The sequence below is a fragment of the Pituophis catenifer genome, unplaced genomic scaffold (assembly GCF_029215685.1).
Source record: "Pituophis catenifer annectens isolate HBS135680 unplaced genomic scaffold, rPitCat1.0.hap2 SCAF_400, whole genome shotgun sequence".
Taxonomy (NCBI): Eukaryota; Metazoa; Chordata; class Lepidosauria; order Squamata; family Colubridae; genus Pituophis; species Pituophis catenifer.
Genome location: NW_027257280.1, coordinates 1,289 through 28,502, shown reverse-complemented (window position 1 = coordinate 28,502; position 27,214 = coordinate 1,289). Strand labels below are relative to the sequence as shown.

The window sequence follows — 27,214 nt, the reverse complement described above, 5'->3', positions numbered from 1 at the left end:
AATGACCTGAAGTTGATGTTTACTTTATTAGCTGATAATAAATATATTGCACTGCAGAAACTAGCAGAAGCAGTTGAACGCCCTGAAACAGAACAAATACAGGTACTATTGATTGAACATTTTTATATTCTTAAGGAAGGAGAAAGATATGGTATGATGAACACCAAAAAGTTACTTAGAAGGTAGTATCAGATTACAGGCAGTGCCCATCAGTATTTATTCTAATGAATAAATAATGCCTGAAATACTTTTTGTATGGGAGTAGATAGACATGCCTTTGAAAAAGAATTCTGCTTGGCAGTGTTATAAATTTCAACAATAATTTAGTTTTCTTTTCTTACATTTTGTCAGATTACTTAACCTGACTGAGCAGCTCTACAGCAGAAAGTATATATAAAATTAACTTGGTGAATTTTTAGAACTTCAATTTTACTTGGCAAATTAGAGAAACATTTAAAAGTCAACAAGAATAATGAACACGCTCCTGAAGAACCTAAAATATTCTTTGTGCCTAATAACCCACAGATGATTAAAAACTTTTGAGCCTTTCTTTTGTCTTTGTCAAATGGCATGCAGTCAGAATTGTAGTGTAGTGTAGTGTAGTGTCATATCATATATCATATCATATTCTTATAAGTATTTCTCACCAAGAGACTTGGTTTGATTTTAACATTTAATCAGACTACCATCTGAAATGTTGCTTATTCCTAGGTTTATCTCATGTAAGTATCATCTCTACTGAATTTCCATTTGTTACATCAAGGCTCCTTGAAATTTAGGTTTTTTGACATTACAGTGAATTGTTCTTCTTTACATAGGCTATTGAGCAAGTAGAACAAGGACTGAAAGAATTAGATGCAGGTATCACTGAATTAAAGAAACGTGGAGATAAACTGCAAATCGATCAATCTTTCATGCAAGAATTATCCAAACTTCAGGTAATAAAACTATTAGAAACAACTTTTTATAATTATCAGCATAGTAGTTGTTTCCTTTTTTGCTGATGAACTATCTATTTATTATTTATTATTTATTATCTATTTATAGATAAGAAATTCATTTTACACGAAACAGATGTAAAATAACTTCAGAAGATTGCAAAAATCATTGTGTTTGCTTCATTTGTCAACTGACATCAAAAAATAAAATTTTGATGGAAATGTAATGATCATAAGGAGTTAATGTAGCTCATATAGCTCCCTTATCCTGATTGCCATTACTGGCCCTAAGTAATTGAACTTGTATTCTAATTTCTTTTTCGTCTGTGATTATAATGTAATTTCTTTTCTTTTTCTTTTCATCTATCAGGATATGTATGATGAGTTAATCATGATCATAGGATCACGGCGCAGTGGATTGAATCAAAATCTGGCACTGAAGGGTCAGTATGACCAAGCTTTGCAGGATCTGGCAGACCTGATTGAAACTGGGAAAGAAAAGATGGCAGGTGATCACAAACTGATTGTTGTCTCCAAAAAGGAAATCCAACAGCTTCTTAACAAGCACAAGGTAAAAACAATCCTTACATTTATAATTTACTCTTGCTGCCATTTAACAGAGCCCTTTGTAATTCTCTTGTTTCCCAATCTGGAAAGAGAGTTGTTATTTCAATGTGCTTAAATGCCATTTGGAATAATTTTAAAGCTAATGATGGCTAAAAGAAATTTTATTTATTTATGCAAATATTTACCTCAAAAGACTCATATAATAAATGACTCTTGTACAATAATAAATGGACTACACAAAATACAGAGGTGATGAAAATAACTGTCAAAATGCCAAACTATGAAAAGCGGACTACTAAGGGCTGCCTTCACAGTTTGGCATTTTGTCGATTATTGCTTAATAAAATGCCAAACCATGAAAAGCAGTTCCTGTCCCTCATTTGTGTCAAAAAAACCTATCAGAATAAAATGCTTTTGACTGCAAAAAGTAAACAAGGCAGTGGTTCCATGTACTTCAAGGTGACAAAATATTCCCTGGGTTATTTTTGGGTTGTCACTTCTTTAATGTTAAGTGAGGTAGAGATTCTCAGCAGCCATTCTCAAGACAGGACAGGTTAAGTCATGTAGAATTGTATAAATTAAAACCAGTCACCTTGGATTTGACCTAGAAACCTATTTGTTTGTTTAGTACAATTTAGAGTCTACCAAGATCCAAATACCTCTGGGCAACTTGTACTTTTTTAAAAAATAATATGAGAGATCCAGAAGGCAAATTCTCTATGACAAATAAAGCATCCTGTAGGGACTCAACCTCCATTCTGTCCCAATACTTGGGAAAACAGTCAAATTTCAATGGCTTTATGAATGTGAGCAGGGTGGGAATCAGTGATGGAATTCAACTTTTTTTACTACTGGTTCTGTGGGCATGGCTTGGTGGACGTGGCAGGGGAAGGATACTGCAAAATCTGCATTCCCACCCCACTCCAGGGGAAGGATACTGCAAAATCTCCATTCCCACTCTACTCCAGGGGAAGGATACTGCAAAATACCCATTCTTCCCCACTCCTGGGGGAATGATATTGCAAAATCTCCATTCCCATCCCACTCCAGGGGAAGAATACTGCAAAATCCCCATTCCCTCCCCACTCCAGGGGAAGGATACTGCAAAATCCCCATTCCCTACCCATTCCAGGGGAAGGATATTGTAAAATCTCCATTCCCACCCCACTCCAGGGGAAGGATACTGCAAAATCCCCATTCCATCTTCACTCCTGGGGGAAGGATACTGCAAAATCTCCATTCCCATCCCACTCTGGGGCCAGCCAGAGGTGATATTTGCTGATTCTCTGAACTACTCAAAATTTCCGCTACTAGTTCTCTAGAACCTGTCAGAACCTGTTGAATAGCACTCCTGGTGGGAACCTTACAAATCTCTTAGCAATCATTACTATAACTGAAGGACAGCTGTAATTCTCTTAAATTTAATCATCTGTTTGTAATGAAACCCCTACATTTTGTTCCAGTTGTGCCTTTTGAGTTGTTTTAAAAAGTAGCTCCATATAAAGTGAATTGGAGTAATCTAAATGCAAGATGATTAAGGCTTGAGTCATAATGGAAAAGATTTCCCCGCCCCAATTCCATAATGGAATAGATTTCCCCCTCCTTAAGGAGTAGACATGTTTTGACAATATACTAACCAGAGTTTATAGGGATATTTCATATAATTATGTTTCAAAATTGTGTTATAATCTTGGGTGTATTTGCATAAACACTGCTATTTTGTTTTGGGATGCAAAATTAGTTTAAATGCAAAACCACATTATTTAAAAATGTCAAAGATGCTTGCTTCTGACCTGCAGTTGAAAAAAAAACAAACATTCTGATTCCTAATATGCATGTGAGGAAGGAATGTAAACTCAATCTTCTCTGAAAGATAGAAAGTTTTTTTAGCTAAGCAAGATGCATACTCTGAATAGATTCTGCAGCAAAATCTGTTCCATTGCTCAGAATATAAATGAGACACAAACTATGGGGAAATCAGTAAATTAAAATTTTAGATTGTTTGTACAACAGCAGAATATTAATGAAATATTATAGTGAATAACAAATAATTATAATTTTCTCAGGAATATTTCCAAGGACTAGAGGCACACATGATCCTAACAGAAACTCTTTTTAGAAAAATAAGCAGCTTTGCTCTTGTGAAGGAAACTCAAATCCATGTAGATCTTATGGCACAAGGCTCTGCAGTGTTAAAACAAGCTCATAAGAAAGGAGTGGAGCTGGAATATATTCTAGAGGTAAAGTTTTCTTTTTTTTCTTTTGCTTTAAATTTTAACTTTTCATTAAGTTTGCCTGTGGCATAAAAAGTTTCTTAAGAAAAGTTATGCAAATGTTTGAGGAGAGGCACAATTTGTCTCCTGAAAACATCAAATCAAAAGTTCAGAATCATTTGACCAATCCCAAAATCATTTTGCCACCTGGGCAGTATGGAAATTGTATAATTTCATTTTCATCCCATATATTATATATTATATTATATTTATATTAAACATAATTTAATGTTTAAATTATGGGGTATTTTAAATTATTTAATTCATTTTTATTCTATTTTAAATTTTTGTATTTATGTGTTTTATTCTGTGGCTGTTCACCGCCCTGAGTCCTTCGGGAGTAGGGCGGTATAGAAATCTAATAAAATAAATAAATAAATAAATTTGGCCAAATAAATTAATTTGGGCCTGGTGGCTCAGCAGACTGATAGCATTGTGATTAACACCAGCTGTCTGCAATTAGTGTAAATTCGAATCTCATCAGGCTCAAGATTGACTCAGCCTTCCATCTTTTCTAAGGTAAATTGAGGACCCAGTTTGTGGGGGCAATAAGCTGGCTTTGTATAAATATACAAAAGTATGAAGGCTATTGCTTAATGCATTGTAAACCTCCCTGAGTCTCCGGAGAAGGGCGGCATATAAATCAAATTAAAAAAAAAATAAATCTCAAAAATTGGTAGCAATTTTTGCATATACTTCTGTAATACAGGTAATCCTTGATTTATGACTACAACTGAGCCAACAATTTCTGTTGCTAAGCAAGGCATGTTGAGCAAAACAGTTGTTAAGTGAATTTCGCCGAATTTTACAATCTTTCTTGTCATAAATACATGCCAGTTGTCAAGCATCCAAATTTTGTTTCTGTGACCACAGGCATGCGGCAACGGTCCTAAATGTGAAAAAAGTGGTCATAAATCATTTTTTTTCAGTGCCATTGTAACTTTGAATGGTCACTAAATGAATGGTTGTAAATTGAGGACTACATTTATACACATTCTTGTATCCAATTTTCTAAAATTGTTTTTGCAATGAATATTCCCTAATCTTCACACATATTTTTCCTTAATCTACATATTTTTATCCCTCCTGGTTTATTTTTTGTTGTTGTTATTGCTGGATAAATGAACTTAAAATATCAGGAAAGTACCATTAAAGGTTGGTAAAGGAAGAGTAGGCACTTAATCTTTTTTCTTTTCTGATTACTTCAGTTTAAATATTTATCCTTGTTTAATGTCTCAATAGACAATAAAGTATAGGCTCCTGTAACCTGTTTTGTTTATTTGAGAGCTATTTGGAATTTCTCTGCAAATTCCATTGCAGAATTTCTCTGCAAATCATGCAACTTAAATAAAACTTGAAACTGAAGCAGTGATAACTTTCTGAACTGAATGACTGCAGACTGCTTTCCTTTTTAAAGGCAAAATGAGCTGCTTTTTGGTGTACTTCACTTGAGACTGCTCAAGTCAACAGAGTGTATTGCATATATAGAGAATAACCAACTAGCAAAATAAAATAAAAAGGGTCTTTTGAAATGTTTTTGGAATTTTAACATAAATGTTTTTAGGATGCAAACAGTAGCAATAGCACTATTACAGCCTTTTCTTAGCTGTTTACAGAACCAGCTTATTGCCCCCAACAATTTGGGTCTTCATTTTATCAACCTCGGAAGGATGGAAGGCTGAGTCAACTCTGAGCCGGTGAGAACTGGCAGTTGGCAGAATTAGCCTGCAATACTGTATTCTAACCACTGCGCCACCACGGCTCTTGCAGCATGATTCTGCTCTCATTTTTAAAAAATGTTAGGACCAAGAAAGTACCAAAATAAGTTTGAGGGGAAAAAAGGGAACCCAAATAGCTAATAGCAGTTCTCAGAAAATTTGGAACATTTGGAATACTGTAGTTCCTGTTAAAATCAATTCAATGTGGAACAGTTTTCTGTTAGAGATATATTTGAAAAACACTGAGAAATTATTTGGCAATTATTTGGTTTACAGACTTGGATGCATTTAGAAGAAGGATATCAGGAACTCACACAGCAGTTGGAGGCTGTTGAAAGCAACATTCCTAGTGTTGGCTTGGTAGAGGAATCTGAGGAAAGGCTTACTGATCGGATTTCACTTTATCAGGTAATGGCAGTAATTTGTCCATCTGCATTCCTGCACATTTCATACACACAAACGTTTTAGGGGTGACATTGCAGCCCCTGGCTGCAGTTAAGAACAGAAGAGACATATGGATCAGACCAGATGTGTTTCTAGCTGGGTTAACAACACTGAACAAATGCTTGAAGGAGAATACAAGCAGGACATTATATCAGATATCTTTTGGATTTTGTGCATTTACACTAAAAATCAAAGTAGTCATTTATTTGATAAAATGATAAGATGTATATGTGTAACCCAATGCAAATGTGTGCATATTTTTTCTACTTAATTATGCATACATGAGAGGGATTGATTCTCTTCAAGTAGTACATGGGTTTATTTACTTTTCCCCCCAGAGATCTGTTATAACCTGGAATATAACTACTTGGAGACAAGAATAGAGAAGACAACTGTGATTATATATAATTTTCGGTGACTTTGGGGTTGTTATGGGGTTTTTTTGTTTTTTTTTTTGCATTAATTACTTAGAGCCTTGGTAGTACAGGGGTTTAAGGCACCCTGTTATTAAGCTGGTTATTAAGACCAGCTGCCTGCAATTACTGCAGGGTTCGAATCTCGCCAAGGCTCAAGGTTGACTCAGCCTTCCATCCTTTCTAAGGTAGGTAAATTGAGGACCCACTTGTGGGGGCAATAAGATGACTTTGTATAAGTATACAAAAAGGATGAAGGCTATTACTGAGCACATTGTAAGCCGCCCTGAGTCTTCGGAGAAGGGCGGCTTATAAATCAAATTAAAAAAAATATATATTAGATAAATTAGTTAGACATAAACTAAGTAAGTTGCATATATTGCAGCACAGAACTAAGATAATTTTTTCTAGGAACCTGTACATGAAGAGAAAAGGCTTATATCTTCTTTTCCTAGCAAGACCTTGCATATAAATGTATGAACTACTAAGCTCTAGACAGGAATAGTTCTTGTGCACCCCAGTGGAAACTTTTTTCATAAGTATTCAAGCCCCATTTGCAATTACATTTTGCTACTGATTGTTCTAAGGAGGGGAAAGGGAAAGGAAAAATCCACAATAACCTTGTGTTATAGGTTTGGATGACTCTCTTTACATCTGTCATTTATTTAAAAAAGAAAATCATGACTGGATATTATATATTGGACATAAAGTTCTCTATAATTTTCCTACATCACAGTCATTGTTAAGTATTAGTCTTTTCTTTGCAAATATCATCCGAGCCTGTATCTGTATTATTTCCTGTGGCAATTATTTCTAACTTAGTTTAGGCTAAAGATCAAGCCATACGGTTGCAAGGATGTAAGTGTATGATATGTAGAATATTTGAATGTGCATGTATGGCATGCATGTATATGAGCATGTGTGTATTTGAGTATGCATGTATGGAAAGTTAGAGTATCTGGGTAAACTAAAAGCAAAGAATCCATTAACCGTGAACAAGGTTTAATATATACTTAATACATTAAATTGTTACCGAAATGTATGTTTTCACATCAACAGGGAACATTTTAATGGTAAAGTTGTAGGTTCCTTTTTACTTATGGATTATAGTAAAGAAAGAAATCATTGAAGTTTCATATTGTCTCATATTGTCTTTTGTTATCAAAGCACCTGAAATCTAGTCTTACTCAACACCAACCCAAACTTTACCAAGTGCTGGATGATGGGAAAAAACTACTGTTCTCTGTGACATGTTCAGAATTGGAAACTCAGCTGAACCAGATAGGGGAGCATTGGTTAAATACTACCAACAAAGTTACTAAGGAAATGCACAGACTGGAAACTATACTTAAACTCTGGACAAGGTAATGCAAATGACATGAAAAAACAATAGGTTTGGATTCTTTATCATTTTGTATTTCATAAATACAGTTACCTGTATAATATCTTTTATTACGTTTTGAAATTTGAGAGAATTTCAAGAAAACAATGGTAGAGTTCAACTTTCAACCCTAGCTAACTATTATTGGCATCCAACCTGGGGAAGAGTTGAATTATTACAGTATTTCCAGGGATTTATATACTTTTGGTTTATTGTTGTGGTTGCTTTATAATTTAACTGTGTTGGATATAACTCATCCATAATGAGTTGGGTAGGCTATAAAAACTGTAAAATGAATGAATGAGTGATGAATGAATGAATGAATTATAAAGAACAAATTAAGTATCATTCAAAGAGTCCAATGCAGCCTAAATTAATTATATTTTCCCTCCATTGCCAAAGCAGATAATCTGGTTTGCAGAAGCATTATTTACTTTAGAAATATCATATATCTAAATGAAAAACACTAAGAAAGTGTAGAATCTAAGACACACTAGAAAGAAACTATAAAATACCTTCCAGGAAGGAAAAGAGTTGAATTTTATGGTTCATTGTGTAATGCTCAGTGTATGTACTGTCATGGCTCTTGACTGCCATTTCCTTTTTCAAATAAGGGAGTCTTTGCAAATCACAAAATCTGTCTGCTCCTACCAAGGGAAGAATTGAAATTGGTTGGTATATATATATATATGTATTAAATTGTTGCTTATGACAGTGTACAATTTTACATAAAAATAATCAATGGAATTTAAATGAATGTGAATATTCAAGATAAAATATTTTATCAGGAACCTTTTAAATGATCAGAGAATGACTTAATGAAAGTGAATGTCTGTGCCTTAATGTGAAATAAATTTATCCTTCATCATCTTTATAGATATCAGAGTGACTCGGCTGAGCTGATTCATTGGCTCCAGTCAGCAATGGACCGTCTGAAATATTGGACCCAGCAATCTATCACAGTTCCTCAAGAACTAGAAATGATTCGAGATCATCTGAATGCATTTTTGGTAGGTATGAATAAAAAAAAAATAGAGCCATTGACATTTCACGATCTAATTGTTTAGTAACATAATTGTTTCAGTTGCAGAATAAAATTTGTAAAGCAACACATAATGGCAATATCCAGAACTATTGTATATTTCGGGGCTAAATAATCATGCATATATATATATATATTGCAGTGCTGTGCACTCTTAATTATCAGTTCAAAATAAAGCATTTCCATTCTATTCATACTCCAAGTTTATTGATAAAACTGCTGAAACCTGCTAGTTATGCCAAATTACAATTATTTCAGGAATTTTCCAAAGAAGTTGATGCAAAGTCATCCCAAAAATCTACTGTTCTGAGCACTGGAAATCATCTTCTCCGGCTGAAGAAGGTGGATACTGCATCGTTGAGGGCTGGGCTGTCACAAATTGATAATCAGTGGACAGAACTGCTCGTACAGATTCCAGTAGTGCAGGAAAAACTGCATCAGGTAGGGCAAATTCAGCTCACTACATATGATTTCATTCTATGCACAGACAAATACGTATTAGTACTTTTTCTGGCAATCTTCTATTCGGGCATTGCTCATAAATTTCTTCTTTCCAGAAACTCAACCTTGTTTTCAGGAAATAGATTGCTGCAAAAGCTTCAAAGACATGACCCAACTGGATAAATTATTTTAACATAAATAAAAAAATAGTCATATATATTCAAATGTCTGCATACTGAACGATATAGGAATAAAACCCTGTGCATTTGTCAGCCTTTTTTGAATTAAAAGTTTTTAGTCCATTCTTTTCCTAGAGGTGTACTATTTATTTATTCATTCATTCATTCATTCATTCATTCATCCTTTGCAAAGTGTGCTAGCATGAGCAAAGACTCTCTGCTTGAAGTAGCTGCATGAGTAGTTGCATGAGCCTTCAAAAGGCTCATGCAACTACTTCAAAGGCTATGTCAGTTGTATATGTGCATGGTACATGTCTGTGCACACACAATATTTCCATGTTGGGACTGTCAGTAAAACAAAGCAGCTGTGCTTGCACACAAAGGTAGACATCTGAGGACAGATTTTGAAGCAGAGGTGGGAATCTTTCAGATGTGACTGCTGTAAAAAGAAGAAACGGTCCATATATATTAATATTCTTTGCGAAGCACATTTTTTCCAATTCAAATTCCAGTACTTTGCAGTGTTCATACTAGCAGTGATCCAGTGATTCTTCCACTCAGGAAAGAAAAAAGAGAGATGGATTTGACAAAACCTTTTGAGACTATAATGGCTAATAATGCAAAATACAAATGTTCTCAAATTAGTGCTTACAGTGGAGTTGTATGTGATATTTTGGCAATGATTTTTTGATATGATATGGAATGTAGATAATTAGTTGGCAATTATTACAAGGAAGTAATTGATTAAGCAGCAGTACTGTAATAAACGTATGACAGGGTACAGTGGAGTTCATTCACACATTTTCAAATTCAATTCTGGAGAAGATAAGACTGGTATTTTTCCAACTTACAGCGATTCTGTTTATAGATGTTATGAACACAAGGTGTTGGAAACATACACCACATCCTTTTACTAACAAATGGATTGAACTAAATAAATAATACTAATATAATTCAAAATTTTAATTCTAGGCAATTTACTTTGAATTAAATTGTATTAATATAAATGTGATTTATATATACATATAAATGCAATTGTTGGTACCAGTACTGAAAGGCAAAGTATCTTTAAAGTACTGGCTGTTATATTTTGTATGTGTGTGTGTATACTGTATATATATTCTCTGTCTGTCTGTCTGTCTGTCTGTCTGTCTGTCTCTCTCTCTCTCTCTCTCTCTCTCTCTCTCTCTCTCACACACACACACACACACATACACATAGAAAGGGAGAGATATTATAATATATATAATTTAATATCTTTATTATATCTTTTATTTCTGTTTGGTTATGTTGAATGTTTTCAAATTAAAAGTTGGTTTCATATCTGAACATATATTCTCCATCGTAATATATACACAATGATATACTTACAAACAAAGTATGTACTGGCTCTTAGATTTCATTTGATTTATTTTTTTGCAGCTCCAAATGGATAAGCTTCCTTCTCGCCATGCCATCACAGAAATCATGAGTTGGATTACTTTGATGGAAAATGCTATTTCTAAGGATGAGGAAAACATAAAAAATATAGTGGGACACAAAGCTGTCCAGGAATACCTCCAGAAATATAAGGTATTTAAAGAGGGAATAGTTGGAAAATCGCTTTACATTGATATCTGCTACGTAATTGCATTGGAACTGGTTTTAGACTTAACTTGTGGAGTTGCATTTGAAGGTTGTAATACCCCATTGATTTAGGATGTAAGTTTCTAATTACTGGACTTTTGCCTGCAATTACCCTGTGGAAATGCTTCAGTGATTCATCTCCTGTCTCTGGGTTTGTTCCAGCTAGTTTTGGTAGTGGGGAAGAGATCAAGCCTGAGACAATTTCTTTGTGTGGTTCTCAGAACAAGGTGTTCTCTCTCCACTTCTGTTTAACATCAATATGAGGGCATAGGGGAGATCAAATAGGAGCAAAGGGTCAGATATCATCAATATGGTGATGATAACTAGTTATACATGCTGACAGGGCTGAACAGATATTAACGTTATTAATGTTCTGGATATCAATATTCCATCTTCATGCCTGGAACCTGTTGGGGTATGGATTGGAAGGAACAAGCTCAGGCATAGCCCTAGCAAGACCATGTCTTGGATATAAGGACTTTCTTTTTCCAAAGATTTTCAACAGTGATTTTTAATAGGAAATAATTCTCTACAGGATTATTTTTTGAATTATCTCTTTTCAAAAGAAATACTATAAGAGATAGCAGAACCATTTCCTGCCATCATCATCAAATAAGCAGCTTACTATGTAGAATGCTGAGAACAATTTACAATTTTCCTTTCCTCCTCAATGAATTAAAGAAAAAGGATAGCATAAAGGTAAACATTACAGCAGAAGTTTTGGCGAAGTTTGATGTAAGTCGAAACACAGCATGTGCTAGGATACGTATTGTACTATCTGAGAGCTTCTCTTCTGTCTATTTTTCACAAGGGCTTTAAGATTGATGTAAGCTGTAAGCAGTTAACCGTGGACTTCGTTAACCAATCAGTGTTACAGATTAGTAGTCAGGATGTGGAAAGCAAGCGTAGTGACAAGACGGATTTTGCCGAACAACTTGGAATGATGAATAGGCGGTGGCAGATTTTGCAGAGTCTGATAATGGAAAAGGTAATGAAATAAACTTGATATGTGTGAACATAGCTTATCTGAAACTTTATATGCTGCTAAAACGCTGCCTTCTGAAGGAAGAATTAATTTTGTGTCTTCCACAGATAGTAATTTGTAAACCAACTGCAGTATGGGCACATTTCTTCTGATGGTATCAAATGCTATCCATCAACAAAGCCAGATTGATGCAGTCTTATATACTGTATACCCTGTTTCCCCCAAAATAAGACATCCCCTGATAATAAACCCAATCGGGCTTTTGAGCGCATGGCAATAAGGCCAAGCGCTTATTTCAGGGTTCAAAAAAATATAAGACAGGGTCTTATTTTTGGGAAAACACGGTATCTATCTTTCCAGAGAGCACCAATGACATCCCGCCTGTATAATGCTACAAAAAAACACCAAACCCCTAGTACGGTTCAGTTGCTAGTAATAATACTGTGTTTAATTTAGTAAATAATACCATATTTAAAACCAGTATTTTTGTTGCTTTATGGTCTAACCTTATTTGTCATGCTGTAGTTTTTACTTTTTCACTGTGTTCTTAGCATCTCTTTCTTAGTTAGAAAATTGCAAATATGTTGAACATTCACTTCCTGTTTGTTATAACAAACCTTTTGCTGAGATACAACAAGGGGGGGCTGATGGCACTGATTCTAACAATGGGTTAGTTGAAATACATTTCACAAAATTTGTAGAAATTTTGGCTTGCTGTAAGAAATTATAACTAACAATTTAATTTCAGGATCATACTAAATTGCATAAAGCACTGAAGTAAAATCTTCTCATCTTCAGCTAGGTTGAATTCAGTCATTCCAATATCAGTCATTCCAATGAATTTGATTGATTGCTTTTGCTGGACTGAAACTTGAAAGTATGCAGTGGATTTTGATTCTATTTCAAATTCATGATAAAACAACTTGTTTTGTAAAAAAAACAGTTTTACAAACAACTTGATTGTAAAAAAGATAGGATCAATACCCATGTATTTTTTCCAGTGAAATGTTTCTTTATTTAACTTAGTGAGAATTAAGAAATATGTGATCTTTCCTTCTTTCTTCCTTCCTTCCTTCCTTCCTTCCTTCCTTCCTTCCTTCCTTCCTTCCTTCCTTCCTTCCTTCCTTCCTTCCTTTCTTTCTTTCTTTCTTTCTTTCTTTCTTTCTTTCTTTCTTTCTTTCTTTTAGATTCAGTTGTTGGAAGGTTTCCTTGAATCATGGACAGAATATGAAAATAACATCCAGAGCCTAAAAACATGGTTTGAAACTCAAGAGGCAAAACTGAAGGAACAACAGAGAATTGGAGATCAAGCTTCAGTTCAAAATGTCCTAAAAGACTGTCAGGTAAAAACAACTTTGCCATTAATTATCAATCAAATCTGTTTTATTATTTTATTGAAAAGAAGAACAGAATGCTAGTTAATATCATTGAAATGCATATCTGGGCAGATGTAAATCCCACTTAGTCAATACAATAATATTATTAATATAATTAGTAAGGTATGTTAATAAATGATATATGAATATTCCCTATTTGGTAGAACTCTTTTATTTATTGGTAAATAAATTGGTAAAAGAGTTGGGGATGTTTAATCTTTGGAGAGATTATTGGTGCCTCTTTTCTTCCTTTTGTTATAGGATTTGCTTTCTCTGTCAGTTCTGTTCCTTTGTTTGTGTTGTTTTTGTTTTGTATTGTTCTTTGTTTTAAAATATGTTTATAAATTTGTAAACCACCCAGTGCAAGATGGGATAGGAATTTAATTTATTATTATATATACAACAATGTAAAATCATAGCTTCTACTTCTTTAGCTGGTTTTGGCCTTCATACACATCAATTTCTTCCCAAGAACCTAAGATATTGTAATTTATCAGCCTGGTATATATGTGGGTCCAAGCAATGTGGCCTTTTGTAATTGACAGATGGAAGTTTTATCAATGTGCAATAGATTTATCAATTTTCCAATGTGCCAATGGAGCCACCATGGCCAAATATGCCACAATCTTTCAACTTCAATTTTCAGATCTTTATGATCTTCCCCAATTCATTGTTTTCTGTTCTACTATCTCCTGACACAGATATTCTTTACTTTTAAATAAACTAGTACAAATATAATAGATATTTCTTATTGATAGTACAGTTCATTCTTTGTTGTACTGAATTTGAAAATTCTAATCACAAGTTGTTAGTAATTAGTGATTTTACAAAAGCCTTATGCAGTTAAAACACAATATGACAATTTTTTATTTCCTTCAGGAACTTGAAGATCAATTAAAAACAAAAGAGATAGAACTTGAAAAAATTGAACAGACTGGCTTTTCCTTAATACAAAATAAAAAAGAAGAAGTCTGTGCTGCTGTTATGGATACCCTCCAGAAGCTAAATAATTCTTGGGCAAATTTGGACCACCAGGTAAGTAAGAAGGAATGCAAGAAAAAGTACCTTCCTTAAACCAGGCGAGTTTCAAACCACTGATATCAGGAAAGAAGCTACATATATTCTGAATGATAAAAGTAAAAATCACTTTCAATCAAGAGCTGTGCCTCCATGTTCCTCTTCTCCCAACCCAATCCAGATGTCGAAGATGATTCAAAAGCTAGAAATACAAGAGCTAGAATTATTGATTGATTAATAAAACCCTTATGCTGTGCATCAAATAATTAATTATACATTAGATTCCTGAAATCTTTCTACTATTTGTTTCCACTAATCATTGATTGATTGTTTGATTGATTGATTATGTGCCATCATCATTTTCGACTCTAAAACCACATGAGTAGATTCTCCTGGGTAGATTTTCTCAATGACTTTATGTACCCTAACCTGTTATTTCAAGTTCCCAATGATGCACTAATCACAGTTAATAGTAACTACATTTCTTAACATGACATAGATGTTCAGATGGCAGAGAAACTTTCAGCTAATCTAAAATAGAAGCGAAATTTCCCATACAATTCAAAAAGGGAAAGAAAAAACATATCAGAGTCTAGATCTGTTTTATCTTTTATATCTGAATTGCAATAGAAGAGAATCTGTGTAGCTCAGGGTTGAACTGTGAAGTCCTTGATGCTTTCTAAGATTGTGGGGGGTTTTTTTGCCTGCAGACATTTCATTTCTTGACAGGGATGCTAGTGAGTGTGTGGTTTGCTCCCTGCTTTTATATAGTAGCCTGCCTTAGAAGTGTTGAGGGTGTGGTTTTCTCCTTGATTAAGGAGAAACTTCCTAACAGTGAGGACAATTAACCAGTGGAACAGTTTGCCTCCAGAAATTGTGGGCGCTCCATCACTGGATGTTTTTAAGAAGAGTCTAGACAGTCACTTATCTAAAATAGTATAGGTTCTCTTGTTTGAGCAGGGGGCCAGACTAGAAGACCTCCAAGGTACCTTCCAGCTTATTCTATTCTAAGTCTAGGGCATTATAAAATTGATACCCCATCTGCTTATATATCCACAAACTATTCACACAGTGTTCACACAAAAGACATTGCAGAAATTTTGGTCTCCAAATAGCAATAGCACTTAGACTTATATACCGCTTCACAGTGCTCTCTAAGCGGTTTACAGAGTCAACATATTGCCCCCAACAATCTGGGCCCTCATTTTACCCACCTTGGAAGGATGGACGGCTGAGTCAACCTTGAGTAGTACCCTATGTCTAGTCGTGCCTAGTATGTCTAGTTATTCTGTCAGTATATCAGCCTTATTCCTTCCTCAATCTTCTCCATCTACCCTAATTGAATATTCTGAAGTATGTCAGTATGTGGAATATGTCTTTAGCTAAAAGAGGCTATTCATTACAGATGTGTATTCCCTGCACAGATAAAGTGACAAGAGGAAGCCAAGAGTAACATACTCCTGTACCATTGGTGTTCTTGGTTTTCAGCCTTCATTTAAGTGTTGTTAGTTTTAATGCTTTTATATTTATTATTTTATGAAATTTTAAGCCACACAGAATTGCTTTGGTTAATGAGTGGGATGGATGGATGGATGGATGGATGGATGGATGGATGGATAGATATTGCGGGTTTTGTCTCTCTTCCTTCTCTGTTTCCATTTCAACTCCGCTTTCAATATTCGTACCTTACTCCCATTTGCTTCTTTTCCTTTAAAGCTGCTTTCTATGCAAATGTAAGAAAACCTTATCTTCTATTCAGACCTCATCTCTCTTTCTCTCTCCCTCTCTCTCTCTCTCTCTCTCTCTCTCTCTCTCTCTCTCTCTCTCTCCCTATCTCTCTCAATATTATCTTTCTTTCAAAGTAAAAATATTAATTTGATTATCTTCAGCAAAGTAAGCAGTTGTACATACTTCTAAATAAGAATTAGGGAAGGGACAGAAAATAACTGCAATAATTACTGCACTCTTAGCTAAATAGTCATCGTTTGTTAAAAAACAATTCTACTATAGACAAAATATGTCGTAGTAAAATATGACAATTCTTTTTTTCAATTCAAACTTGTTTCAGTAAATACATTGATAATTTTAATATTTATTATATTTCTTGTTTCATTGGCCAGGTCGGTCAGCTGAAAACATTGCTACAATCTGTCCTTCATCAGTGGAGAGTTTACAAAGCATCTTACGAAGAACTTAACAGCTACATGATGGAAGCAAGGTATTCTCTGTCTCGCTTTCATCTTCTTACTGGCTCTTTGGAAGCAGTGAAAGTCCAAGTAGATAATCTTCAGGTAAGCCATAAGAACAAACACATTTATTATATTAAGCAAGATCATGGAATTTTGCCAGAAGGTTAAGAAAATAAACAATTGCCACTCTAAATGTAATTATAAAATAAATTTAAAATTAGTCCATGACAACTCATACCAATCTTTATTCAATAATGTTTCAGGATTTCATTACTTCTTTGCTCCCATCATTTTAGCACCTGCTATAATAATTACCCACCAATTGTGATTTTGAAAATGAGATTTTTTTTAAAAAAAATTGCTATCTTTTACAATTAAAAAAACCCTGCATATTTCTGTTTGCTTGAATCTTATTTTTCTTTGTTTAGAACTTGCTAGATGAATTGCAAAAGCAAGACCATCGCTTACAAAAATTTGGATCAGTGACCAATGCACTATTGAAAGAATGCCATCCACCAGTTACAGAGGCACTGAATAATACTTTGAAAGAAATGAACTTAAGGTATGAAAATACTGGTGTTGTTTTAAGTAAAATCTACAATTTGTACCTACTGGCGGATTGGAAATCTAGTGTAATGTAGATTCCCCTTTGGCAAATATTTTTCAAATATGTAGTAATTAATTGAGAAAGTAGATAAAAAAATTCTAGAAGCTAGACTAAGATTAGAAACCTTATATGGACTTTTGGTTGAAGAAAGAAGAGGATGACTAGAGGGTTCATGGATTTGGGGATTAAAAAGTGTTCAAGTAAAAGGGGAAAGTTAAAATGGCAATTACTAGATGAAAAGAAGGGCAGAAGTCATAATTCTATGTTTTCCTTTTTTCTTTTTCTTATTTTCTATCTCTTTTCTTTAATTTTTAAAACATTTATTGTGTTGAAAATTTCTAAAGAAATAAAGGGGAAATAGTAAGTTTTGGAGGTATGTTTTGAATTACTTACTGTACCTCTTTAAATGTAATTCAAAACAAAGTTCCATTTTTTAGCTGAAATCATTTTTTTGTGAATATATATGTATGTGTATGAATAGATAGATAGATAGATAGATAGATAGATAGATAGATAGATAGATATAGAAGAGGCGATAGACATCACGATCTCCGGAACGTTTAAAAGTTTAAAATTTTTTATTTTAAAATTTGTGCTAAGCTTTCGTCAGCCCCTACCGACTTCATCAGAGTGTAAGATCCCCATTGAGGAGCTGCTTCTGTATGTGGTGCCTTTTATGTACGGGAGGAGGGCTTTGCCGTTTTCTTGTTCTCTGTCTTGGATTTTAGTGGGGGTTTCTTTTTGGATTAGGTTGGTGATCTTATTTCTTTGGAATCCATTGGATGTTAGTACGTTAGTGAGAGTGTGTAGTTCGGACAGAATCAGCAAGATCCTCCACAAACACAACATCAAGACAGCATTCTGCACAAACCGAAAAATATCCACCATCCTAAGAAACCTCAAAGACAAAATTGAGTTAGAAAATCAAGGAGTATATGAAATCCCTTGCACCGCCTGCCCCACCACATACATCGGAGAAACCAACAGAAGAATAAGTGCACGCATTGAAGAACACAAGAACTCAGTTAGAAAAGAGGAACCAACTTCTTCCCTGGTCCAACACCTCAAAGACACAGGACATGATATTGACTTTAAAAAGACCAGAACTATTGCCAAAACTGAACACTTTAACAACAGAATAATCAGAGAAGCCATCAAGATAGAAAAACGTCCACACAGCATGAATAAATGAGATGATACCTCCCGCCTACCAGCCATTTGGAAACCCGCCCTTATTGACAAACGAGTCCCTAACACGACAAATGACACCAGACCCACACTCACGAGAGCCACACAGGATGTAACCACCACACATCCACGCAGAAAGCAGACTCAAACCCACACTGATGATCAGGCACGACCACAGACCAGAAGCCAGACCACAGCTGCATCATTAGCCACTTTAAACCCCTCCAATCCATACATGAAGCAGACTGACACCCAACATGAAGAGATGGCACGGCCACGAACACGAAGCCAAACAACAGCAACACAGCTCACCAGCTCAAATCCCCCTGCTACTCAGACTAACCCGAGCACAACCAAGCCCCCACCTAAACAGAACACACACCCAGCCAATCAGAGCACAGCCAACCCCCCTCCAATCAGAGCACAGCCAAACCCCCAACCAATCAGAACACACCTCCACCCAATCAGAACACAGCCAAGCTCCCACCTAATCAGTTCACACCCCCACTGGCAGTTAAAAGGAAGAAACAGCTGCGATCACACACATTGCTCCTAGAAGCATGAAGCCAAGAACACCAGCCTGAAGATGACGAATGAGACTTCATCGAAACGTTGCCAAGACACCTCCAATTTTATGTGGGAGAAAACCCGAATAATCAAAGACCTACATACAAACACCCGCGAAAACCTCAATATATATATATATATATATATATATATATTACATATTTTACTACTGTGTGTGTGTGTATGTAAATGCATATACACATCCTTGAAGAAGTAAAATCTTGAATTGTATAAATTTACGGTAGTCCATTAACTCGTTATATAAAACACTTTGCTATGTTCAAATATATTTTTAATGTTTCTTTAAAATCTCTAGCCCTAAATGTTTTTTATATTTGTTTCTTTTTTTAATTTGGAATCCCTCTCTCCCTACCATACAGCCAAAAGTAGTTGCATTTTTGTTTCAGATAACATTGTAATAATAGAAAAGATTTCATATGTCCTTGGTATAGTTTTGCTCTTCCAGAAATAGTATAATAACAAAAATACTTAATTTTGGAAGAACAGATAGCAAAATCTAGCCAACCTTTACCGAGCCTATAAAACACCAACCAAATTAAGCTTCATTGTTATTAAACAGAAGACTACCAGGAAGAGTAATTCAATTTCAGTATTTTCTACTTTGTCTTCCAACTTCTTTAATTCTTTCTTCCAGATTCTCTTAACTGAAGACTACTTATGGTATCCTGACTGTAAATGTTTAGTACTTTTATCCTTCTATTTTTTAAATTAAATAATACTAAAATCCTATATTTCTACAAAGTATAGCGAACTATCTTTGTACATGGCATCTGTTATAAGGCTACTTTATGCCATGTATTCAAAAGATTTTTCTCATCCACCATCCATTATTTGGAGAATGTTCATATATTATGTAACTTTTGCACTATTATCAATTTCTTTCATTTTCCAGATGGAACAATCTTCTAGAAGAAATTGCAGAGCATTTACATTCCAGTAAAAGTCTGCTTCATCTCTGGCAGAAGTATAAAAACTATTACTTGCAATGTTCTTCTACTGTCCGGCAATATGAGGACCGAACAAATAAACTTTTGAAGGCTGAACTCAATAAGGACACTGTTGATGATGAAGTCACTGCTTGGATTCATGACTGCAATGTATGTTTAATAAGCTTGTGGTGTAAACTGTTATTCTGGCTAATACAGTCCTGTACTGAGACACCATGAAGTAAATAAGTATATTAAACTAGTATAGATTATTACAAATTAGGAAGACGCTGATAATGAAAAGAAAATATCTAGCTTTCCCTTTATTATTTGTCTCACAAAGCCTACTACCTCATTGCGTCTTGCAAAGCAAGTTTATCTGCTTTTCCATATTTTTGATTAGGATCACATTATTAAATTTTTCTCCAGGCCATAAGAAATAAAGGAGTATTTCGGGTCAACCAACAAATGCATGTGAGTTGAGCAGAGAATACAGTAAACCCAGTTAATTTGGGGGATGGTAACCATGCTGTTCCATCTCCAGAATCTTGGAAACTGTGGCTTTCTTCTACTACCTGACAGTATCCAGTGATAAGCTGAACAATTTTGCTTCTTCAGGAACCTTGTTCATAAATCTAATCTTTTAGTCAGTTTCTTCTATTTTGTTTGAGAGAGAGAGAGAGAGAGAGAGAGAGGGAGAGAGGAAGGGAGGGAGATTAAAGCAATATATCTTGAAGGCTGAAGTAATCTCTCCTCATGTGACAGGGATGAAATGTTCCCAGTTCGGACCGGATCACCCGATCTGGTAGCAATGGCAGCAGGTGGTTTGGAGAACCAGTAGCAAAAATCCCTGCACCCCCCCCACCATGCCCAGCTGAGCCGCATGATCATCAGAGCCTTTTTTTTTTAACTTTTAAAAGCATTTTTTCTACAACCTCTTCTGACAAAAAAATGCTTTTAAAAGTAAAAAAAAAAGCCTCTGATGATCGCGCAGCTTAGCTGGGATCGTCAGAGGCTTTTCAAAGCATTTTTTAAAAAGCCTCTCTGACGATCCCAGCTGAGTTGCCTGATCGGCAGAGGCTTTTCAAAGCATTAAAAAAAAATGCTTTGAAAAGTATATAAAAAAAAAGTTGGCCATGCCCATCCAGTCACATTACCCCCCCACCAAGCCACGCCCACAGAACTGGTAGTAACAAATTTTATATTTCACCCCTGTCATGTGATTATTAAAACACTAGTTTTGTTAGATAGATTAAGTGGAAATAAAAAGAGACTGTCCTAAAGTCACTCAGGGAACTGCACAGTTATGTAGATATGTGAATCCAAGTCTTATTATCAGGTTTTTGTAAGGACTGGACATAGTTGTGCCAGGATGACATACTGTCATTGTGCCAAGTGCTCGTGTTCAAGCACATGCATAAAGATTGGCAAGAGCCTTGGTGGCGCAGTGGTTAGAATGCAGTACTGCAGGGCTAACTCACCGCTCACTCCAGGAGTTCAATTCTAAGCGGCTCAAGGTTGACTCAGCCTTCCATCCTTCTGAGGTTGGGAGGACCCAGATTGTTGGGGGCAATATGCTGACTCTATAAACTGCTTAGAGAGGGTTGTAAAGCACTCTGAAGCAGTATATAAATCTAAATGCTATTGCTATATTCAGGCCCCATCTATTTACTAAAATGAATTTTAACATTACAGTTGCCATCTTCAATTTTACATTTGCTGTGATTTCCACAGGATCTACTTAAAGGCATGAAGACAATGCAAGATTCTCTATCTGTTCTGCACGAACTCGGGGAACAGCTGAAGCAGCAAGTGGATTCTTCTGCAGCAGCAGCTATCCAATCCGGCCAGCTCTTACTAAATCAGAATTTAGCTTCTTTAGAGCAGGGACTCAACAAACAGCAGTCAATATTACAGGTAGGGAAATGTTCCTTGACATGTCAGAAAAAGTAGTCTCTTATTGTACTTTCAACTAGTCACATGGCTATCATTTATGTGCTGTGATAATATCATGCTTAGGACATAGTGATGGAAGCAATCAGAGAAGAAACAGTTCTTCTCAAAGGATTTTTTTGTTCAGACACAATATTTGAGAACGCGGTGGCTCAGTGGCTAAGACACTGAGCTTGTCGATCGAAAGGTCAGCAATTCAGCGGTTTGAATCCCTAGTGCCGTGTAACATGGTGAGCTCCCATTACTTGTCCCAGTTTCTGCCAACCTAGCAGTTCGAAAGCAAGTAAAAAATGCAAGTAGAAAAATAGGGACCACCTTTGGTGGGAAGGTAACAGCATTCTGTCCGCCTTTGGCATTTAGTCATGCCGGCCACATGACCACGGAGACGTCTTTGGACAGTGCTGGTTCTTTGGTTTTGAGACAGAGATGAGCCCTGCCCCTAGAGTCGGGAACGACTAGCACATATGTGCGAGGGGAACCTTTACCTTTACCTATACAGACTGATTTTTTTTTTGTTCAGTCACTATGTCATGTCTGAGTCTTCTGAAGAGTCTTTACTCTTCTGAGTAAATATAAAAAACAACCCCCTGGACCATAGCATGCTAAGCTCCTGTCTTCCCCTGTCTCCCTGAATCTGCCCAAACTCATGTCCATTGCGTCGATGATGCTATTTAATCATCTCATCCTCTGTGGTCCCCTTCTCGTTTTGCCTTCAGTCTTTCCAAACGTCAGGGTCTTTTTCAATGAACCCTCTCTTCCTACTAGATGGCCAGAGTAGTTGAGCTTCGGCATCAGTATCTTATGCAGTGGTGAAATCTGAACCAGTTTGCTACTGGTTCGCTGGCCGCACATGCGTGCTGCGAGCCAAGCGCACGCTGCGTGTGCATCCACAGTACACAACAAACGTGCTGCATCGCATGCACAGTGTGCACCAAACACACACTGCATGTGCGTGCATGCAGGATTTCCTGCTTTCTAGCAAAGCTAAACCGCGTGGCACAGCTGATCGTCGGAAATATCAGTTCAGACTGGTACTGGTAGCTTTTTTTAACTACCAGTTCGACCGAACCTGTAGCTTTTTTTTTACTACCAGTTTGCCCGAACTGGAGCAAACCGGTAGCATTTCACCCCTGATCTTATGCCCTTCCAGTCAGGTTTGTTTTCCTTTAAGACCAAAGAATAGTTAGGGTTGAGTTCCTTTATACAGACTGATAGTTCAGCATTTCTTTATGTTCTTAGTTGAACGCAAAATCATTAGGTTTAAATCTTAGCATTTCACCTTTTTTTTTCTAAAGCAAACAACCTATAAATGAATGTCCACATTCATTTGGCAACAGAGCTTTTAGGCCACAACTTGAATTATGACCTTAATCGGCATAAGGTACAACTTTACTTATAATTGTTCCAGCTTCATATCATTCAAACACCACCTTTTTTTTAATTTAGAAATATAATGTTCCTTTTTTATATTGGATTTCATGCCATTCTAAGATTGGAAAAAAAAACTGTATTAATAAACCGCCCCATTTTTTAAAATTTAAGGCAGGAGTTCAAGACTACCAGACCTTTAATCTCAGTCTGACAGGGCTGGAGCAGTGGACAAAGCAAGCGGAAGAGATGCTGAAAATGCAAGATCCAAGCCACTCATCGGACTCATCCATCATTCGGAACAGAATGGAAGAGCTTAAAGTGAGTTTTTGAAAATGCTTTTTTTTTTAACCTTCAAAACGCATTTTATTTATAGTTATTGGGTATTTATTTATTTATAAATTTATGTTTACTTTAAAAACCTAAATGGAAAACAAAAACTATGTATTTGAGAATAATAAAGTGGATTAAAAGAATGAGTGAGATTAAATACCAGGTAAAAAAGGTTCATATCAAAGAAGATAGAACAAAGTGTTCTTATGTATGTATGTATATAAACAGCCACTAGCTTTGTATTTAACTTGTATGTAAGTATTCTCATAGAATAACAAGATCTGTTGTATTCTCATAGAATAACAAGATCTGTAGAATAACAAGATCAGTGCTAACTACTAACTTCCTCAACAGAAGTATGTAGTTCTACTTTTTTCCCAGCTATTCCCAACAATCATAACATTGAAGCCTTATTAATACAGTTAAGAGCTCAAAACTTTTTTTAGGGTGTATTCCAAGGAATAGTTTCATATTTGTTGCACTAAGCTCCTTGGAGAGAGAGCAGATGTATTATTAATTTTAAAAAATACATTAACATTCTCCCTGTAGTATGTAAGTCATATCGGGCACTTTAATCAATCTTCTAAAAAAGGAAACATTATTGTTAGTTTTTTCTCCTAAATAGAACTTTGCTTGTGAGCTGTCCAAGGTAATAGTTACAATATGGGTAACTGTATAACTTGAAAATAAAGTATGTTTTATTATTGTAACATAAAGCATCGAAAATTGTACTCTAGTATAAAATATATATTTTGCAGTAATGTACCCGGATTACAAATATGGCAATTAAAACTATTTATAAACCTTGTTTCCTCTCACTTTATAGTGCCAGATGCTAAAATTCAGCAGCATGGCACCAGATTTGGATCGTCTAAATGAGCTGGGATATAGGTTGCCCTTGAATGATAAAGAAATCAAAAGGATGCAAAATCTGAATAGATGCTGGTCAGTGATTTCTTCACAAACTACTGAAAGATTCAGGTAAGTCAGATATTTACAAAACAGTGTAATTTACACAGATTGGAGTTTTAATAAAGCAGAGTTGTCAGGCCAATAGTTCTAATCCTAATCCTAAAAAACTAATTCTAGAATTGCATAAGGTTTGGAAAGATGTAAAAATTTACTTCATTCTGTTATATGGTTTAAAGCAAGACTCTTTCTACTATGGGTCAAAAGAGGTCCAGAAGTGAAACTAAAAATATATTAAGTCTATCTTGCCAGAACTTTATTAAAATCTAAATTTATCTACTTCACTGGCTGAAAGATTGCTTGTGTATACCTACTTTACAAAAACCAGTTGGCCTTCCCAAGGCAATTAGATGACACAAGTAAAGCAAATTAGATATAAAATGTCAGAAAATGCAAACAAAAGAGTGGCAGCCCTCGAAAAATTTCATTCGGGTGACAGTTACTAGGTTCTTATTTGCAGAATCATCTCTTTAATCAAGAAGCCAAAAGGATATTTCATGATTCTTCAGATTCTGTTCTCATTAAAATTGCTTGCTGTCTGTTTTTCTGGCCTTAATTGATACTCTGTGACCTATGGATCACTAATAATGAAAAATAATTGCCGTAAGAAAATTACATGCAACAGAATAAGGCGTTCAGGGTGTGAACATTAGAGGGAGAAACAATATTATCATGTATACTTTTTGCTTCAGATATGCTAATTAGCTGCAGGAAACCCCATTCCTTGATCTGTCAAATATTTTATAAGTTCATTTGGTATGTATATAGGAGGAATGAAGAATTACTGTTGGTTTTTTTGGGGGGGGGATTATAAAACACACTCCTCCCCCCCCCCCAAAAAAAGAGGGTGAAAATTTGGGTGCATTTTATATACCGAAGGTAGCCAAAAATGTGAGGCACGGAGGCTGCGATGGTCTGTGGCAATCCCTGCAGCCTGGAACAGCTGATTGGGGGTATTCTGGAAGGCCGATCCACCCGCCAATCAGCTGCTCGTGCTGAATCAGACTGCAATAATGTGCTGAAGCTGATCTGGCTGTTTGCTATTTGCTGCAAGGACTCAGAGTTTGCAGCAGCAATCACATCCAGAAAGTACACACAAGTAACTGATTTAGCAGGATTCAATAACTTCTCTTTATATATAATATAACACATGAAGTAAATATACAATACTAAAAGCAGGTTTTCAATGTGGTAGTAAATACAAGCAAAACACAAGCAGAGGAGAGGAGTTTCAGTTTTGAGCAGCAGACTAGTTTACAGCTCAGCACAGACACAGAACTGCAGAGCTAAACCATGCCCAGGCTCCTTGCTGTCTCCTTCCTTGTTGCTCACACAGCAAATACTGTTTCAGTTTCCAAACATCCCTCAACTTTCTCACACACTGACAGAACGCTAGCCAGATGAATACCAATGGATGCTGGTAGGCAGAGACATTTTTTTTTTCTTATTTTCCTCCCCAAAAACTAAGGTGTGTCCTATACTCCAGAACATCTTATACTCCGAAAAGCCTTTGGATCTACCTTCTCTTATGTGAAAAGAATTCCAGTGAAAAATGAACTAACCTTTTTGAACTGCCCCTTCTAATTATGTCACCATGTTCCTGCTGTACCTTTAAACAGACAAACAAACAAAAAAGTGGGAACCATGTCAAAAATAAATTTTCTAGTCTGAACACTCAATTATGGTTTCTTTTAAAAGATTATACCGGAAAAATCACAGTTAGGTGCTAAACCCAAGACAAACAAACTGCATTGTGGCTTAACATAATGTATGAACCCAAACAAAGGGAGAGAGGAAGAAAAAGCTGATAAAAAGTAAGGTTTATAGAAGTAACAGATTAAAATGTATGTTTGATTATTACTGTCTTTTTAATTTCTCTGCAGAGAAGACTCTTAATAATCTATTATTAAAACAGAGTGTGCTTAGAAAAATAAAAGTACTTCTGAACTTTTTTTCTTTAGGAATTAAAATAAAGTTTTAAGTGAGACAAACAGGTTCACTAACTTCAAATTTAAGAAATGGCCATTAAGAAATTAACATTAAGAAATGTTTGTGCTTATATCCAGTTTGTTTCCTTTATTTCCTTTTTCATCAGCATGTTTTTAAGAATCCAAGATGAAGTCAGTAATGTTGTTTGGGTAATCCAGTAATGTTTTATTTTTATTTTTAAAAAAAAAAACATAGGTTTGTTTTTTAGACTCGGGTGTACATTGAGTCCTTCTTTATCCTTGCAGTAAGCTACAGTCCTTCTTGCTGCAGCAACAAACCTTCCTAGAAAAATGTGAGACTTGGATGGAATTCTTGGTTCAAACTGAGCAGAAACTGGCTGCAGAAATTTCAGGAAACTACCAGCTTCTTTTAGAACAGCAGAGGGCGCACGAGGCAAGTTATAATGACAGGATTCTTGAACTACTGTATCAACTTCTTTTATTAATTGTTAATGAACTTGAACTGTACTGATAAGGATTGATTTGTTCAAACATATTTTGTTCTCTGTTCATGATCATAGAGCATGACAACTGGATTATATAGGAGATGGACAGACACTGACATCAGATGGTATAAAAATGAAAAACAAAATGTTAAAAAGTTATGATATTTATGTAGGTACATACCAAGCTCATCTAAATTATATTAAAGTAACCAAAATATCTTTACAATCCCCAAGGCATGTCACAACTTTCGAGCACCCC

The 27,214-nt window shown here is 35.4% G+C and overlaps 1 protein-coding gene across 1 annotated transcript; it reads left to right on the top strand.

Annotated features, from left to right (window-relative positions):
• On the top strand, nucleotides 1-26,903 carry LOC139326952 (nesprin-1-like; the record flags this gene model as incomplete). The annotated part of the gene is made up of 19 exons (XM_070956669.1): nucleotides 1-102; nucleotides 819-938; nucleotides 1,309-1,509; nucleotides 3,572-3,745; nucleotides 5,773-5,904; nucleotides 7,521-7,717; nucleotides 8,612-8,744; nucleotides 9,035-9,217; nucleotides 10,819-10,968; nucleotides 11,834-12,010; nucleotides 13,195-13,350; nucleotides 14,263-14,418; nucleotides 16,521-16,691; nucleotides 17,018-17,151; nucleotides 19,865-20,069; nucleotides 21,633-21,815; nucleotides 23,394-23,540; nucleotides 24,379-24,533; nucleotides 26,756-26,903. Coding segments are annotated over 19 exons (3,024 nt in total), but the record flags the coding sequence as incomplete, so codon positions are not given.
• Nucleotides 26,904-27,214: the final 311 nt, after the last annotated feature.